At 50.3% G+C, this 17,263-nt stretch overlaps 3 protein-coding genes across 9 annotated transcripts; 2 read left to right on the forward strand and 1 right to left on the reverse strand.

Annotated features, from left to right (window-relative positions):
- Window positions 1–5,073: 5,073 nt before the first annotated feature.
- On the reverse strand, window positions 5,074–6,977 carry LOC128561247 (superoxide dismutase [Cu-Zn]-like). Its single transcript, XM_053555192.1, has 2 exons — window positions 6,882–6,977; window positions 5,074–5,910 (listed from the first exon to the last, which is right to left on the reverse strand). The coding sequence occupies exon 2, from the start codon at window positions 5,869–5,871 to the stop codon at window positions 5,425–5,427; it is 447 nt and encodes a 148-aa protein (XP_053411167.1). The 5' UTR covers window positions 5,872–5,910; window positions 6,882–6,977; the 3' UTR covers window positions 5,074–5,424.
- A 211-nt stretch (window positions 6,978–7,188) lies between these two features.
- On the forward strand, window positions 7,189–9,460 carry VKORC1 (vitamin K epoxide reductase complex subunit 1). 2 transcript variants are annotated; one of them, XM_053555184.1, is made up of 3 exons: window positions 7,189–7,389; window positions 8,424–8,533; window positions 8,990–9,460. In XM_053555184.1, exons 1-3 carry the CDS (start codon window positions 7,217–7,219, stop codon window positions 9,196–9,198), a joined length of 492 nt encoding a protein of 163 aa, XP_053411159.1. In that variant the 5' UTR covers window positions 7,189–7,216; the 3' UTR covers window positions 9,199–9,460. The 2 variants fall into 2 exon arrangements, with proteins under 2 accessions (XP_053411159.1, XP_053411160.1); XM_053555185.1 differs by lacking the exon at window positions 8,424–8,533 and having other exon boundaries at window positions 8,990–9,095.
- A 597-nt stretch (window positions 9,461–10,057) lies between these two features.
- On the forward strand, window positions 10,058–17,258 carry PRSS53 (serine protease 53). Of its 6 annotated transcripts, XM_053555058.1 has the most exons (11): window positions 10,073–11,407; window positions 12,345–12,365; window positions 12,474–12,636; window positions 12,897–13,162; window positions 13,304–13,458; window positions 13,597–13,816; window positions 14,582–14,732; window positions 14,816–15,060; window positions 15,138–15,283; window positions 16,424–16,640; window positions 16,919–17,257. In XM_053555058.1, the coding sequence occupies exons 1-11, from the start codon at window positions 11,350–11,352 to the stop codon at window positions 16,936–16,938; spliced, it is 1,662 nt and encodes a 553-aa protein (XP_053411033.1). In that variant the 5' UTR covers window positions 10,073–11,349; the 3' UTR covers window positions 16,939–17,257. The 6 variants fall into 6 exon arrangements, with proteins under 6 accessions (XP_053411035.1, XP_053411036.1, XP_053411034.1 ...); XM_053555056.1 differs by having other exon boundaries at window positions 10,071–11,407; window positions 12,345–12,636; window positions 16,919–17,258; XM_053555062.1 differs by lacking the exon at window positions 12,474–12,636 and having other exon boundaries at window positions 10,076–11,407; window positions 16,919–17,255.
- Window positions 17,259–17,263: the final 5 nt, after the last annotated feature.

The following is a 17,263-nucleotide window of genomic DNA, read 5'->3' on the forward strand; positions in this document are numbered from 1 at the left end:
CCTTGGGGGAATAGCCCATGGGAATGGAGCTCCCTGAGTGTCTGAGCCTCCTCCTTGCTTCTCACCCTTACACTGCTCCTCCCCACTTTCCCCAGCATCCTGACAATGTCCTGCAGTCAGGCCAGGAGGCCACTCGCCGGAAGGCCGGCAGAAAGGAGAGGCAAGGGTGCTCCTGGTGGGAACGACAGCCTGCGCAAAGCAGCAAGGACTCAAGAGTACTCGGGTGCACCAGAGCTGGGCACTCAGGTGGCTGCAGCGTGGACAGGAGCCCTGGGAGGAAGCAGCTGCGGTCACCAGAAAGGCGGGAGGCGTCTGGCAACGACCTCACCCCAGATGACCCAGAGCACTCCGCTAATGCTCGTCCCAAACTCGCTGCTACCCCCGGCGGCGGAGGCTGGACATGCACCTCACGAGCCCCTTTTCAGAATACTGTACATAGGTCCCGCACTCTTCTAAGAGCTTTGTATGTATTAATGTAATCTTTATAACAACCCTCTGAGGTAGGTATATTGTTTTCTTTTTCTTTTTTTTCTTCTTCTCCTCCTCCTTTTTTTTTTTTTTTTGCAGTTTTTGGCTGGGGCTGGGTTTGAACCCACCACCTCCGGCATATGAGGCTGGTGCCCTACCCCTTTGAGCCCAGGCGCTGCCGGTCCTATTATTTTCTTCATTTTACGGATGTGAGAACTGAGGTTTAAAATTATTAAAAGACTGCCACCCCTCTTTTCGCTCTGCCCTTGCCCCCCACACTCTGCTGCAGCCACGCTGTGCACTGGCTATTCACTGAACGTGCCAGTACGTTGTGCTTCATGGCCTCTCACTGTCTGTGCCCTGTACTTGGAGCACTTTTGCGCTAGATAACCAGATAGCTCGTGCCCTCACTTCCTTCAAGCTTTTGCTCAAATATCAACTGAATGAAACCCACCTGTTCATCCTTTTTAAAATTGCAATCTCTGGCCACCTGGTGGCTCAGACCTGTAATCCTAGAACTCTGGGAGGTGGAGGTGAGTGGACTGCTTGGGCTCAGGAGTTGGAGATCAGCCTAAGCAAGAGCAAAACCACGTCTCTACTAAAAATAGAAAAATTAGCTGGGAGTGGTGGTGCATGCTGGTAGTCCCAGCTACTTGAGAGGCTGAGGCAAGAGGATCACTTAAGCCCAGAAATTTGGGTTTGCAGTGAGCTATGACCTGTCTCAAATAAATATCAACTGAATGAAACCCACCTGTTCATCCTTTTTAAAATTGCAATCTCTGGCCACCTGGTGGCTCAGACCTGTAATCCTAGAACTCTGGGAGGTGGAAGTGAGTGGACTGCTTGGGCTCAGGAGTTGGAGATCAGCCTAAGCAAGAGCAAAACCACGTCTCTACTAAAAATAGAAAAATTAGCTGGGAGTGGTGGTGCATGCTGGTAGTCCCAGCTACTTGAGAGGCTGAAGCAAGAGGATCACTTAAGCCCAGAAATTTGGGTTTGCAGTGAGCTATGACCTGTCTCAAATAAATATCAACTGAATGAAACCCACCTGTTCATCCTTTTTAAAATTGCAATCTCTGGCCACCTGGTGGCTCAGACCTGTAATCCTAGAACTCTGGGAGGTGGAGGTGAGTGGACTGCTTGGGCTCAGGAGTTGGAGATCAGCCTAAGCAAGAGCAAAACCACGTCTCTACTAAAAATAGAAAAATTAGCTGGGAGTGGTGGTGCATGCTGGTAGTCCCAGCTACTTGGGAGGCTGAGGCAAAAGGATCACTTAAGCCCAGAAATTTGGGTTTGCAGTGAGCTATGACCCCAGCCTCCTAGCCTGGGGTAACAAGGTGAGACTCTGTCTCAAATAAATAAACAAACAAATAAAATCGCAATTTCCTCCATTCTGATCTTTTTATTTTATCCATAGCATTTTATTACCAACTCCGTGCTACCTGTGTATTTTACATATTTATTAGATTAATTGCTCATTCACCTCTTCTTTTCTACAATGTAAGACAAAAGCACTAGTATTTGTCTGTTTTACTGAGTTATTCCAAGCCCATAAGCACAATCCTTGACAAATAACTGGTACCCAATAAACATTTGTTAAATAAATGAAGGAAACATGAAACTTCAGAGGGGATTTATTTTAGGAGCTATTAAAATGGGACACTATTGAAAGGCAGAGCAACAAAACTACATCTTTTTATTTATTTATTTATTTATTGAGACACAGTTTCACTTATCACCCTTCGTAGAGTGCTCTAGCATCACAGTTCACAGCAACCTCAAACTCTTGGGCTCAAGCGATTCTCTTGTCTCAGCCTCCCGCGAGTAGCTGGGACTACAGGCACCCACCACAATGCCCAACTATTTTTAGAGATGGGGTCTCACTCTTGCTCAGGCTGGTCTTAAACCTGTGAGCTCAGGCAATCCACCCACCTTGGCCTCCCAGAGTGCTAGGATTACAGGTGTGAGCCACCACGCCCAGCCCAATGAAACTTCTTTTTCCTCTCCTTTCCTCTCCTCCCCTCCGCTCCCCTCCCCTCTCTTCCTTCCTTCCTTTCCTTCTTAGAGTTTCACTATGTTGCCCTTGGTAGAGTGCCATGGCATTACAGCTCACAGCAACCTCAAACTCTTAGGCTTTTAAGTGATGATTCTCTTGCTTCAGTCTCCCAAGTAGCTGGGACTACAGGCGCCCGCCACAATGCCCAGCTATACTTCTTTATTTTTGAAAGGATAATTTTGGTTGCTGTGTGGAGATTGATTCTTGGGATGGAGGACAACTATATTTTAGAAACCAACAAGGATACTGCAATTACCTAGGTGAAACATGATAACTTGGACCAGAATAGTGGTCTGAGCTGGACGTGGTGGCTTATGCCGGTCATCCTAGCACTTTGGGAGGCTGAGGCCGGTGGATTGCTTGAGCTCAGGAGTTCAAAACCAGCCTGAGCAAGAGTGAGACCCCATGTTTCCTAAAAATAGAAAAACTAATGTTTGGTAGACACCTGTAGTCCCAGCTGCTTGGGAGGCTGAGGCAGGAGGATCACTTCAGCCCAGGAGTCTGAAGTTGCTGTGAGCTAGGCTGATGCCATAACATTCTACCCAAGGCAACAGAGTGAGACTCTCTATGAAAAATAAAAAAGAAGGGTGGCACCTGTGGCTCAGTCGGTAAGGCACTGGCCCCATATACCAAGGGTGGCGGGTTCAAACCTGGCCCTGGCCAAACTGCAACCAAAACATAGCCGGGCATTGTGGCGGGCGCCTGTAGTCCCAGCTGCTCAGAAGGCTGAGGCAAGAGAATCGCTTAAGCCCAGGAGTTGGAGGTTGCTGTGAGCTGTGTGAGGCTACGGCACTCTACCGAGGGCCATAAAGTGAGACTCTGTCTCTACAAAAAAAAAAAAAGAAAAGAAAAAGAAAAAAGAATAGTGGTCTTATACAGATTATAGGGAGTAGGAGTGAGAGACTAGTTCAGAAGGGGTGGTTTGTGTGGATGGAGGGGCTATCCCTAAAATGGAAGACCCCAGAAGAGGAACAAGTTTGGCAAACATAAATGGTATAGTTTGGGGTGTGTTGCATCTGATAGGTCAGTATGATATCCAATGATGACATCCAGGAGGTGTTCTGCCATGGGGTTTAAAGCTGTAACTAATAGGTCACTGTAACTTCAAACTCCTGGGCTCAAGCAATCCTTCTGCCTTCGTCTCCCCAGTAGCTGGGACTACAGACATACACCTGGCTGATTTTTGTACTTTTTGTAGAAATGGGGGACTTGCTCTTGCTCAGGCTGTGACTTCCATCTTGCTCCTTCTTAGATCGCTATTCTAGAAGCCAGAACAGGAACACCCTAGGAGATGGTAGAGAGAGATGAGAAGGAGGTCTAAATCTTAGTCTCCTATATTAGTTTCTAATTGCTGCTGTAATATAGTGCCACAAATTTAGTAGCTTCAAACACTACAAATTTATCTTACAGTTCTGTAGCTTAGAAGTTGGACAGGGTCTCACTGGGCTAAAATTAAGATGTAAATTGTTCCTTTCTTGTGACTTTAAGGGAGAATCTATTTATTTGCTCTTTCCTGCTTCTAGAGGCTACTTGCCTCTATTATTAGCTGATGACTCCCTTCCTCCAACTCCAAAGCCAGCAACATCGCAGCTCTTTGTGTCTTTCCTCTGTACTTAGATTTCCCTTTGATTTCCTTTGCCACCCTCTTTCATTTTTACAGCCCCTCGGGATTATACTGAACCTAACGCAGCATAATTTCCCTGTTTTAAAATTAGCAGAACAAACTGGGCGGTGGCTGTGGCTCAAAGAAGTAGGGTGCCGGTCCCATATGCCAGAGGTGGTGGGTTCAAACCCAGCCCCGGCCAAAAACTGAAAAAAAAAAAATTAGCAGAACAAACTTAATTCCATCTGCAACCTTAATTCCCTTTTGCTATGTAACCTAACATATTCACAGGTTTCAGGGATTGAGACATGGGCGTCTTTGGAGATCATCATCATATATTTATTTATTTATTTTTGAGACAGAGTCTGAAGCCGTTGCCCTGGGTAGAGACCGATGGCGTCATAGCTCACAACAACCTCCAACTCTTGGGCTCAAGTGATCTTCTTGCCTCTGTTTTTCCATTTTTTTGTAGAAACAGGGTCTCGCTTTTGCTCAGGCTGGTCTCAAACTCTTGAGCTCAAGCAATCCACCAGCCTTGGCCTCCCAGAGTGCAAGGATTACAGGAGTGAGCCACCGCACCTGGCCTGGAGATCATTATTATGCCACATTATTCTACCACACTCTTCTTCCAAAGAGAGTAGATCCGAGAAAAAGAAGCCAGAGAGGAAGGAGGGCCAAAAGGAGAGTGAAATATCACAGAATCCAGAGGAAAAGAGAGTTAACAAGAGGGAGTGGAAATAGAGACCGATACTGTTGGGAGGCTAAGCAAGATAAATCCTGAAAAATAACCATTGAGTTTAGCATCCTGGTGATACCAGCCACTAGGTGTCAGGGGAGTGCTAGAAGCAGGAGCTAATTTATGGTGTGGGCAGCAAGGAAGAATAAGGAAGTAGAGGCTGGGAATGTATAATAAAATCTTTCCAAAAACTTTTTATTTTTAATTTACAATTTGCATGCTTTAATAGGCTCAAAGTAAGCGCCGCACAGGGTGTTTATTCTCAGGCTTGAATGAGAAGGGAAGAAATTCAGACATTTAAGCTTAATACCCATCTGTGATTAAGTCTGGCAAAATACAGAAATTGAAACAGACATTTTAATTGATAATGAACTTTATAAAACTATACAAATCTTCCAAGTGATCATAAATCAGTTCTCTTTACAGGTACTTAAAGCAATTTTTAAAAAGTCACACAATTACACTCTTAGATTACAGTGTTTAATGTTTATCAAGTTACATTTCTACAGCTAGCAGGGTAACAGATGAGTTACTAGGACTCAGACCACATCCTTGGTATCTCTACTGGGCGATCCCAATTACACCACATGCCAATCGACTTCCAGCATTTCCCGTCTTTGTACTTTCTTCATTTCCACCTTTGCCCAAGTCATCTGGTTTTGCATGGACCACCATTGTGCGGCCAATGATGGAATATTCTCCTGAGAGTGAGATCATAGAATCTTCAATAGACACAATGGCCTCACCATTTTTGCCAGCAGTCACATTGCCCAGATCTCCAACATGCCTCTCTTCATCCTTTGGTCCGGCATGTTTTTTGGATTGAGGATTAAAGTGAGGACCTGCACTGGTACAGCCTTGTGTATTATCTCCAAACTGATGGACATGGAATCCGTGATCACCTTCAGCCAGTCCTGTAATGCTTCCCTTTACTGTAACTGGTCCAAAGTGGATGGTGCCCTGCACTGCGCCATCACCCTTCAACACATACGCTGCCTTCATCGTCATGTCTCGCGGGGCACAAGCGCCAGTCTGGGCTTCTAGAAACTAGAGAAGAAAGAACCTCTGCAGTAGATGGTGGCGCAAACCCCGCGAAAACTTGACTATGAAGGGGAAGATGGGATAATAGAAACGGGGGAGTTGATGAGAGAATTTTTTCCTTTTGAAACAAGGTCCTGCTTGTCACAAAGGCTAGAGTGTAGTGGATTATAGCTCACTGCAGCCTTGAAGGTACTCTTGGTGAATGGAAATTTGTTGCTGTTTCTGAGATAGGAAAGAGAAACAAGTTTTGACGTAGATGACAAAAAAGGAGAGGTTGAAGGTATAGAAGAGACAGGTCATCAACAGATCGCATGTCTGTGAAGGAAAGCATTCAACTGCCTACAGAAAGCTTGGATAGGAGGGATGACTGTTCAGTTGATCCAGACTTGGGTTTGGGGAATTGGACACCGCGTAGTAGACAAGTATTGTCAAGAGAGTGGTCAAGGCAATAGCGCGGAATTTATGGGTGAGGGAGAAGAAGACCAGCCAGCCCTGGTGAGACAGCGGGAAGGAATGGCTAAGCAACCTGGGAGCACAGGAGGCTGTTGGACCAAGGGTGTCTGAAATAATTTCAGGGTGGCTTGGTGCCCATAGCACAGTGGTTAAGTCGCCAGCCATATGCACCAAGGGTGGTGGGTTCAAACCTGGCTCAGGCCAGCTAAACAATGACAACTGCAATAACCACAACAAAAATAGCCAGGCGTTGTGGTGGATGCCTGAAGTCCCAGCTACTTGGGAGGCTGAGGCAGGAGAATCGCTTAAGCCCAAGAGTTTGAGGTTGCAGTGAGCTGTGACACCACGGCACTCTACCAAGGGCGACATAGTGGGACTCTGTCTCAATAATAAATAATTTCAGGGAAGATGTTTGGTTCCTGAATAGGTCGCAGAATCCCCTGATCCCTGGTCTCTAGGTCTTGGATGTTCCAGTGCTTAGAAGAGACCTTATCATAGGCTAAGCATAAAATACTGCCACTCACATTAATATCATTTAAAACTCTGGACACTCCATTTCTCTTGCTGTCTTAAAGCCATCGCGACTACAACTCCCGTCATGCCCGGCGGCTGCCTTGTCGGTAATCTCCCACCTCCCTGGACGCTTTGCCAGTCCCAGCGTTCCTTAGTATCTCGGTATTTTCCTGCCTCGCCTTTACGCCTGTTGAGTCCTAGGAACAACCAATTGGATCACGGAGTGGGAGACCTGGCAGACCAATCGTTCCAGCCATAGGGGCGGGATGGGCATGGACAGATCCTGTCCCGCCTCTTCACTGTGGCAGGCACCCTCCTAGCTGGCGCCTCGGGCGGGACTGTAGATATGAGCACCTCTTGGGGGAGCCCCGGATGGGTGCGGCTCACGCTCTGCTTGGCAGGCTTAGGGCTTTCTCTCTACGCGCTGCACGTGAAGGCGGCACGCGCCCGGGACCGAGATTATCGCGCGCTTTGCGACGTGGGCACAGCCATCAGCTGTTCGCGGGTCTTCTCCTCCAGGTGCGTGCGGGAGTGAAAGGCCTGGGGGACATGTGCTTGAAGGCGAGATTGCTAGATTCTGGAGTCTGGGATCGAGGTGCCCGGGGAACGTACCCTTGGGGGTCGGACTAGTCAAGGGTGTGTTGCACAGGGGATGCAGACAGGAGTTCGGGGCAGGGGACTAGGGAATCGCACTTGGATCAGATGTCAAGGAATAACGGTGACTGGGAAAAGGGGGAAGGTAGGGACCGATGATGGTCTTTAGGATGGCAGTCGAGGGCGCTGGCGATTGCCGTGCCCGGGGACAAGGTGGCTGGGTCTGATTGTTCTTGAGGGCAGGTGTTTAGCGATGAGGGAATACAAAGAAGGAGAGTGGGTGGCCAGGGAGTTGGAGATTTGGGGGTGTAGGGCAAAGACAGTCTCTCTGAGTTCCCAGTCTCTGGTAACTCAAACGGGGTCAATCCAGCTGTGCCATCTTAAATTATTGGAGGAGGCCCGGCGAGGTGCCTCGCGCCTGTAATCCCAACCCAACACTCTGGGAGGCCAAGGCGGGAGGATTGCCTGAGCTCACAGGTTGGAAAATAGCCAGAGCGAGACCCCCGTCTCTAAGGAGGTTTCTAAAAATAGCCGGGCTTTGTGGCAGGCGCCTGTACTCCCAGCTACTTGGGAGGCTGAAACAAGAGAATCACTTGAACCCAAGAGTTTGAGGTTGCTGTGATCTATGACACCTCGGCACTCTACCAAGGAGGACAAAATGAGACTGTCCCCCCCCAAAAAAAATAAAAAAGACCATGGGAAGTTTAGGATGAAAAGAGGGGCCTATGGAGGAGCGATGGCCAAGCTTGGACTCTGGATTGGAAATGATAGGGGCAGTGACATGAAAACCTGACGTGGCCAAAGGTACTAGCACCAGGTCATCCACCCTTGGACTGGGGGGAGGGGGAAATGGGACTAGGAGACAGTGGCCTCCTGGAAATCACCTTTCCAGGACTGGGTCCAGGGCACTAGGTTGACTGACACTCCTAACCTGGGTCCCCTACCATAACCACCACCAGGTGGGGCCAGGGCTTCGGGCTGGTAGAGTACGTGCTGGGACCGGACAATATCCTCAATCAATCCAACAGCATATACGGTTGCATCTTCTACACACTACAGCTGTTGTTAGGTAAGTGGCCCTGCCCCTTCATGGCAGGCCTCTTCCCCCTGGCCAACCCCAGGCAGCTGACAGCCAGCTAGCTGATTATCTCTGAGAATCCTGGGGGTGAGGAGGCAGGAGTGAACTAACAGTCTTTCAGCTGGTTTAGATACTATCAGAAGGTGAAGGGCCCTTAAAAAACACCCTAGGACCCCAGGGTGGGAAAGACTCAGAAATTCCTTTTTGAAGGGAATCCAAGGATAATCTTTTATCTTATGTGGAGCTCAACGGGAAAATTCACTATTTGGTCGTAGGGAAAACTGAACAGACAGGAACCAAGGTCCTGGAGGGGGCCTGGTGGAGCCTCTTGTTTTAGAGACACTTTCTTGGCAGCTTCTGCTGTCTGGGTGGCACTGTGATGTCACAGCAGTATTTTAGAGGTGGCCAACCCCCGAAGCCCATGCCTCACCCTTTTCTGCCTTGCAGGTTGCCTACGCACACGCTGGGCCTCGATCCTGCTGGTGTTGAGTTCCCTGGTGTCTCTGGCTGGCTCTGTCTATCTGGCCTGGATCCTGTTCTTCGTGCTCTATGACTTCTGCATCGTTTGCATCACCACCTATGCCATCAATGTGGGCCTGATGTTGCTAAGTTTCCAGAAGGTCCAAGAACCCCAGGACAAAGTTAAGGGGCACTGAGCCCTCACAAAGTCAGACAAAGCTGACTTTGTCTCCTTTGCTTTGGCATATGAGCCTTGCTCAAGCAGTTCGTTAGAAGGCTTACTAGATACCCCCTTCCTCCAGCTACGAGACCCAAACACAAGACAATGGACCAAGTATGCCATGTTCTCTTTTTTTCTGCCCAGTCCCTTTGGTTCTGTCCCCAAGGGCTGGTTTCCAAAGCTCCTGCCATTGCTCAAGGAGAGAAGGTTCTGAGCAATAAATTTTCCTAAATAAATTGGCCAAGTCTGAACCATCTGTCTGCCAGGGACCTTGGTGTTGGCCCTCCCCCGTGTTTGCCTTCTCTGGAACTGAGAAGGACGTGAGTCAGAGGGAGATAAAGGGCCTGCTGGGAAGGGTGATTTATGGTTAGTTCCATCTCTGGCATGGAGTCAGCAAGGCCTGGGGTGCCATCAGTCCCTACCCCCAGGAAATAGGCTGGCAGCCTGTCCCTGCTGCCCACAGGAGTTAGGTCTCCTTCCTCTCCAGAAAGGGCTGAGCACATACCTGCAAGGGCAAGCTGCCCTTCTGGTTCTGCCAGGTTGTGGTTTTTTTGTTATTTTTCTTTTTTTTTTTTTTTGTAGAGACAGAGTCTCACTTTATAGCCCTCAGTAGAGTGCTGTGGCATCACACAGCTCACAGCAACCTCCAACTCCTGGGCTTCAGCGATTCTCCTGCCTCAGCCTCCCGAGTAGCTGGGACCACAGGCACCCACCACAATGCCCGGCTATTTTTTGGTTGCAGTTCAGCCGGGGCCGGGTTTGAACCCGCCACCCTCGGTATATGGGGCCGGCGCCTTACTGACTGAGCCACAGGCGCCGCCCCTGTTATTTTTCTTAAAACGTGAGCATTTGCCCATATACCAAGCACTCTTTAAGAACTTGTAAATAGGCTTGGCACCTGTGGCTCAAGCAGCTAAGGCACCAGCCACATACACCTGAGCTGACAGGTTTGAATCCAACCCGGGCCCACCAAACAACAATGATGGCTGCAACCAAAAACTAGCAGGGCGTTGTGGCAGACACCTGTAGTCCCAGCTACTTGGGAGGTGGAGCCAGGAGAATCGCCTGAGCCCAGGAGTTGGGAGTTGGAGGTTGCTGTAAGCTATGATGCCACGACACTCTACCCAAGGTGACAGCTTGAGGCTCTGTCTCAAAAAAAAAAAAAAAAGAACCTGTAAACATATGTTAACTTCATTTAGTCCTTATAGCCATTTATAAGATAAGTAATGTTATCCCTATCTAGATGAGGAAACTGAGATACACAGAGGCTAAGTAAATTGCCTACGATCACACAGCTAGTGCCAGGGGTCAGGATGCTCTCAGGATGTAAATTCATCTGGGCTATCTGGCTCCAGGGATTACGGTCTAACCCTGCCCACAGCTGCCTCATGTTGGGGTCAGGGTTCATGAACAGTCTGGGCTGGCCTAAGTTAAAAGTCAGGAAGTGAAAAAAGATTAAACCCTGAGTTTTCTTCCCATCTGACTGAGAATCTTTCAATACCTGCAAGAAAGGCAGGCATCACTAACCCTGTTCTCAGGAAGGCAGCAGGCCCAGAGAGGTATTGGGGTTTGTCAAAGGCCCATAGTCAGCAAGCAGCAGAGGACCCTGGCATCTCAATGCCCACCCAGCCTTGCACATTGCCTGTGAAGTGGACATGGGGAGAAAGTATGTTAAACCCACTTGGCCCTGGCCTGGAAGAATAGCAAGGAAGCTGAAATGAAAGATGGGAACGGGCAGGGCAGGGGGAGTGTGCTGTCAACTGTGCCCTTCACAGTTCCAGGATGACGGTTCCATGCTGGGAGTATATTTGCTATATGCCAGGATGTAGTCTGAGCATTTTTACATATGCAACAACTCCAAATTTTTCAGGCAAGGCACAGATAGGTTACTTTCCAAGGTCACTCGTGTAGTAAGTAGGAGAACTCTTGACTCCAATGCTGAAACACAGAGGGATGGAGACCACTCAGGGTCCCATAGCCACAGCCGGAGCTAGGAGCTGCTGGCACCCTGCCAGCCCAGGAAAGCAATGACACCTGACTCCTGGCCAATTGGGGGGTGGAGCAGAGGTGGAGCCAGGAGACCCAAGTGGCCTCTCAGAACCAGATCACAGGCACTGAGTGCAGCAGCATGAAACAGAGCTGGGGACTGAGGCTGCTCATCCTGGGAGTGGTGGTCCTCATACAGGGTAAGATAGGTCCTCACAGAGGGAGGTGAGAGTGGAATGATAAGGGTTCAGGGGCCACCCTCTGCCCCAGCAGCCCCTACGACTTGGTATGTAGATGGGAGCCTGCTTGTGAGGCAACAGTCTGCCTGTGGCCATGTTAACTATTTAGCCCTGCCTGTGGGGAGGTATATGTGGCCACCTTTGTCAGAATGAGTGTGATTGTCTTAGGCCAGGTTAGTTTGTGTCTGCAGGGACTATAGCTGCCTCTGTGTGTTTGTGTGTAGTGATGCCTCTGTGTGTATCCAGTGCCTTGTCTCTCTACTTTAGAATAACCTCAGGCAAATTCTGTGCCCCTCTAGCCCCAGTCTCCCTTTCTTTACATCCACCTTGGATCAGATGTTTAATGGGTGTATTTGTGTGTGCCTGTGAAGGGGAAAAGGCAGGGCAGGGACCCTGTGGGAGGATCTCTGGTGGTTTCTGGAAGGTGGGGGAATCTGAGTTGTTAAAACAGGGGTGAGGTCTCAGTTTCTTGGGGCCCTCCTCCACTTAGACATGACACAGGCCTTTAATCATTCCTTTTAGGCCTCTACGGTTTAAGGGACAATTAAGCTAATGCTCTGCACACATAGGCCACTTCCCTGACTCAGCAGCGGGGGTAGGAGTTGGGGATTTTGAAGTCTGGAGGAGGATTGGCCTGGTCCCAACCTGACTCCCAGGCCCAGGAGTGCTGAGCACAGCTGAGGGAGGAGAGCTAATTACTGAGTATACACTGAATAGGTTCCAATAAAAGCTGTTTCTTGGCCTCACATAAATATTTTCATTCTGGGAGGGGCTGGTGAGGTAGCCATAGAGTCATGGTCAAAGACTCAAGGCCCAGCCCACTACCCATCCCCTCCACTAAGCCTGGGCCAGGCAGATAAGGCTCCTTCAGGTCTCACCTGTGTCTCTCTTTTCCCAGGTCTTCAAGCAGCTCAGCATGGTAAGCTCTGTGGGGACATAGGGCCTGGTCCTTGCTTGGGTCTGGGTCGGGTCTGGAGTGAGGTCAGGACAGGAGTCTGCTTTCAGCATGACTCCCTCCTCTCCACAGCTTGTGGGCAGCGTGGCCCTGGCCCCCCTGCCCCTCAGGAGGGCAACACACTACCTGGCGAGTGGCCCTGGCAGGCCAGTGTGAGGAGGCAAGGGGTCCACATCTGCAGTGGCTCCTTGGTGGCAGACATCTGGGTCCTCACTGCTGCCCACTGCTTTGAAAAGTGAGTCATGGTTGGGGTCAGGCAGGGTCTCTGGCTATAGGGGTAGATGATTTGTCTCCAAGCCCAAGATTGGCCCCTGCCCCTAGAATAATAACAAAGTACCATTTATCAAGAATCATTAAGTTAATCTTAACAACAACCTTTCACGGTAGCTTTACGAATGAGAAAACAGATTGAGAGGAGAGAAGGACCAATCTTCCACCTACCTGTGCTGTCTCCCCTTGCACTCAATAGCCTAGGCCTTGTCCTTCCCTTTCCAGGGTGGCAGCAACAGAACTGAACTCCTGGTCAGTTGTCCTTGGTTCTCTGCAGCGTGAGGGCCTGGCCCCAGGGGCTGAGATGATGGGAGTGACTGCCTTGCAGCTGCCCAGGGCCTATACCCACTACAGCCAAGGCTCAGATCTGGCCCTGCTGCGGCTTGCCCGCCCCACAGCCCACACACCCCTCTGTCTGCCCCAAACTGTTCATCGCTTCCCCTTTGGAACCTCTTGCTGGGCCACTGGCTGGGATCAGGACACCACTGACAGTAAGTGCTATCCCAGTTTGAAGCCTAGAGAGGCATTCTGCTTGCGCAAGGTCACATAGTATCAGCCCCCAACTGTCCTAGCTCCCACTCCCTTTCTTCCAAAAGCCCAGACTCCAGCCCTAGACTGTTCTCTTTTACCAGCTCCCAGGACCCTACGAAATTTGCGTCTGCGCCTAATCAGCCGACCCACATGTAACTGTCTCTACAACCGCCTGCACCAACGGCTGCTAGCCAGCCCAGCCCAGCCTGGGATGCTGTGTGGGGGTGCCCAGCCTGGGGTGCAGGGGCCCTGTCAGGTCTGATGGGAAGGGAGGGGGCCCAGCCTTGGGCTTGGGGCTTGACCCACAGCGATGGGTGGAAGGGCTGCAGTCAGAGGTAGTCTGCTCAAGGCTGGGGCTCAGGTGTCTATCCTTGGTTCTGTTGACTGGCTCCAGGGAGATTCTGGGGGCCCTGTGCTGTGCCAAGAACCTGATGGACACTGGGTTCAGGCTGGGATCATCAGCTTCACATCAAGCTGTGCCCAGGAGGACACTCCTGTGCTGCTGACTGACTTGGCTGTTCATAGCTCCTGGCTGCAGGCTCGAACTCATGGGACAGCCTTCCCTGCCCAGAACCCAGAGACCCCAGAGATAAGTGATGAGGACAGTTGTGTAGGTATGAACAGCGGATGCTGGGAGTGGGACATACAGGTGAAAGCTACAATACAGGTGAAAGCTACAGTGAAGTAAACATCAGTTCAAGATAGAGAAATGATACAGAGCATCCACACACTGCCAAGGGCCCCTTTCAAGACCTCTTTCAGTTCCTGGGATTAGAACTGAGAGACATTAGGGCTGAGAGACATAAGACACTTTGGAACTTTACAGGTTTGAAGTTTAGGTAAGAGGACTCTGAAACCTGACTGAAGGTTCTGGGGGAAGCTGCAAGCTTCTAGGCAGGGACCCAGTGAGACTAGACAGTGCAGGGCTCCCAATCAGAATTCTGGCATTAAATGATTGACATGCAAATCTAATGCAAAATAATTCTGGCATTAAGTGACTGACATGCAAATCTAATGCAAAATAATGCTAGGACAGAAATTATGTCTTAATGGTAAGAGAAGCACTAATGAGCCAGGACTACTTAGAACCAGTCCCAGCCTGGAGGGTACAGACGGGTGAGGCGAAGGGAGTCATACACAGGGCCATCCCGTGAGGCTAGGATGGGGCCCTGGCTTCTCAATCTCAATTCTGTTCCTTGCCTGTGGTTACAGAGATAGAAAGTCACTTACCCTCCCTGGAACTTTGGTTACCTTCACTAATGAGGGTAAAAAAATTAAGGATATTGGGAGGAGTCAATAGGAAGTAGGAAGCACTTAGCACAGGACCTGGTATGCAGTGCACACTTAAGAAGTCACATGGTGTAATGCCTCTGTTGCAGCCTGTGGGTCCTTGAAGAAAGTAGGTCCTCAAGCAGGAGCCCCTTCCCCATGGCCCTGGGATGCTAGACTGAAGCACCAGGGGAAGCTGGCTTGTGGTGGAGCCCTAGTGTCAGAGGAGGTGGTGCTGACTGCTGCCCATTGCTTCATTGGGTGAGCCCTATATCCCTTTTTGTGCCCCCCTGCCCCTGCTGGCATCTCTGCCACCCATTGTTGTTGATACTCCCTCTACACAGGCGCCAGACCCCAGAGGAATGGAGTGTAGGGCTGGGGACCAGACCAGAGGAGTGGGGCCTAAAGCAACTCATCCTTCATGGTGCCTATACCCACCCGGAAGGGGGCTATGACATGGCCCTCCTGCTACTGGCCCAGCCTGTGACACTGGGCCCGAATCTGCGGCCCATCTGCCTGCCTTATGCTGACCACCACCTGCTTGATGGGGAACGTGGCTGGATCCTAGGGCTGGCTGATCAAGGAGCAGGTATGTAAGATCAGGGTCACTGACAGCTGTCCATCCAGCTTAAAGGCCACTGGGGCAACTGGATCTTTTCCTTGCAGGAATCAGCTCCCCCCAGACAGTACCTGTGACCCTCCTGGGGCCTAGGGCCTGTAGCCGGCTACATGCAGCTCCTGGGGGTGACGGTAGTTCCATTCTGCCAGGGATGGTGTGTACCAGTGTTGTAGGCGAGCTACCCCAATGTGAGGTGAGCCTCAGACCCCCAAATCTTACTCAACAAGTTCTTGTTAGCCCCTCATCCTGTAGTTCAAGAGGCAACCTTCTAAGGCCAGCCTGATGCCTATAAGTAGCACTCTGGGAGGCCAAGGCAGATGGATTGCTTGAGCTCACCAGCCTGAGCAAGAGCGAGACCCCATCTCTCCTAAAACAGAGAAAAACTAGCTGGGCATTGTGGCAGGTGCCTGTAGGCTGAGGCAAGAGGACCGCTTTAGCCCAAGAGACTGAGGTTGCTATGAGCTATAATGACACTACTGGCCAGGCACAGCTAGTTCACGCCTGTAATCCTAGCATTCTAGGAGAGTGAGGCGGGTGGATTGCCTGAGCTCATGCGTTTGAGACCAGCCCAAGCAAGAGCCAGACCGTCTTTAAAAAAATAGCTGGGTGTTGTGGTGGGCGCCTGTAGTCCCAGCTACTTGGGAGGTTGAGACAAGAGAATCAATTGAGTCCACAGTTTGCGGATGCTGTGAGCTATGACGTTACAGCACTCTACCCACGGTGAGAAAGTGAGCCTCTTTCACACACACACAGAAGAGACCTTCTAGGACAGGTGCAATAATCTCCATGACTTGGAGAGGCAGGAAGATCACTTGAGTCCAGGGGTATGAGACTAGCCTGAGCAACATAGCAAGACCCCATCTCTAGGGAAAAAAAATTTTTTTTTTTTTTGCAGTTTTTGGCCGGGGCTGGGATTGAACCCGCCACCTCCGGCATGTGGGGCTGGTGCCCTACTTCTTTGAGCCACAGGAGCCACCCCAGGAAAAATTTTTTTAAGTTAACTGGGCATAGCAGCACACACCTGTAGCCCTTGCTACACAGGAAGCTGAGGCAGAAGGATCACTTAAGCCGGCAAGTTCAAAATGGCAGTGAACTGTGACCATGTCAATATACTCCAGCCTAGGCAACAGAGCAAGACCCCATCTCTAAAAGAACATAAACAAAACCAAGAAGAGACAGAGACCTACTGCCAGGGTTGGCCTGTAGCCCTGCTTCCAAGCTGAAACTAGGCCTTTTTTCCCAAAAGTCCCCAAATAGCCAGAGCTTCAGCCCCTGGTCCCCACAGCTGCCTAAAAGGAAGTGGAAGTCACCTGGTGTCACGTGACCCTGACAGGGCCTATCCGGGGCACCACTGGTGCATGAGGTGAGGGGCACATGGTTCCTGGCTGGGCTACATAGCTTTGGAGATGCCTGTCAAGGCCCTGCGAAGCCTGCAGTCTTCGCAGCACTCCCAGCCTATGAAGACTGGATCAGCAGTTTGGACTGGCAGGTCTACTTCACCGAGGAGCCAGAGCCTGAAGCTGAGACTGGAAGCTGTCTGGCAAACATGAGTATGTAGGCCCTGGGGCCTCTCTGCCAAACCCTTCCTCTCTAGATCCCTTCTCTCATCTAGGGAAATCACTGTTCTGGCCCACTTCTAGCTGCCCTGCATGGGGTGGGTAGTGGACAGACCCATGTGATTCAAATCCTGGTGACTCAGAGCATCTCACCCCTTTGAGCCTCAGTACTTTCTGTCATGGGGACAAAGACAGATCCTACTCCTTCAAGGAAGTGAGCAAAGTTAAAGATGAGGCCCAACCTCACATCCCTTCTGCTCTTTCTCTGACAGGCCAACCAGCCAGCTGCTGACAGACACCTCCAAACAATTCCTGCCTCACTGCTCCAGTCCCTCCTCATTCCCATGTGTGACTCCAGGACAGGGGCAGGCCCCAAAGCCCAGGTGGTTATGGGAAGAAACCTGCCCAAGACCAGCTGATGCCCCCATTCCCTACCCTGCAGGACAGGGATGTCACCTGTGATGCTCCCATACCAGCCCTGCTCTTTAACAGAGGTGTCCCAGCTTTCTCTACCCTTCCTCCTCTCAGATACAATCACAATCACTCCAGGCACATGTTTCAAACATTTTTTTCGGGCGTGGGGGGGTGAGCAATTTTCCTTTTTTTTAAAACTTAAA

Source organism: Nycticebus coucang, chromosome 12, assembly GCF_027406575.1.
Source record: "Nycticebus coucang isolate mNycCou1 chromosome 12, mNycCou1.pri, whole genome shotgun sequence".
In the NCBI taxonomy this organism is placed as follows: domain Eukaryota; kingdom Metazoa; phylum Chordata; class Mammalia; order Primates; family Lorisidae; genus Nycticebus; species Nycticebus coucang.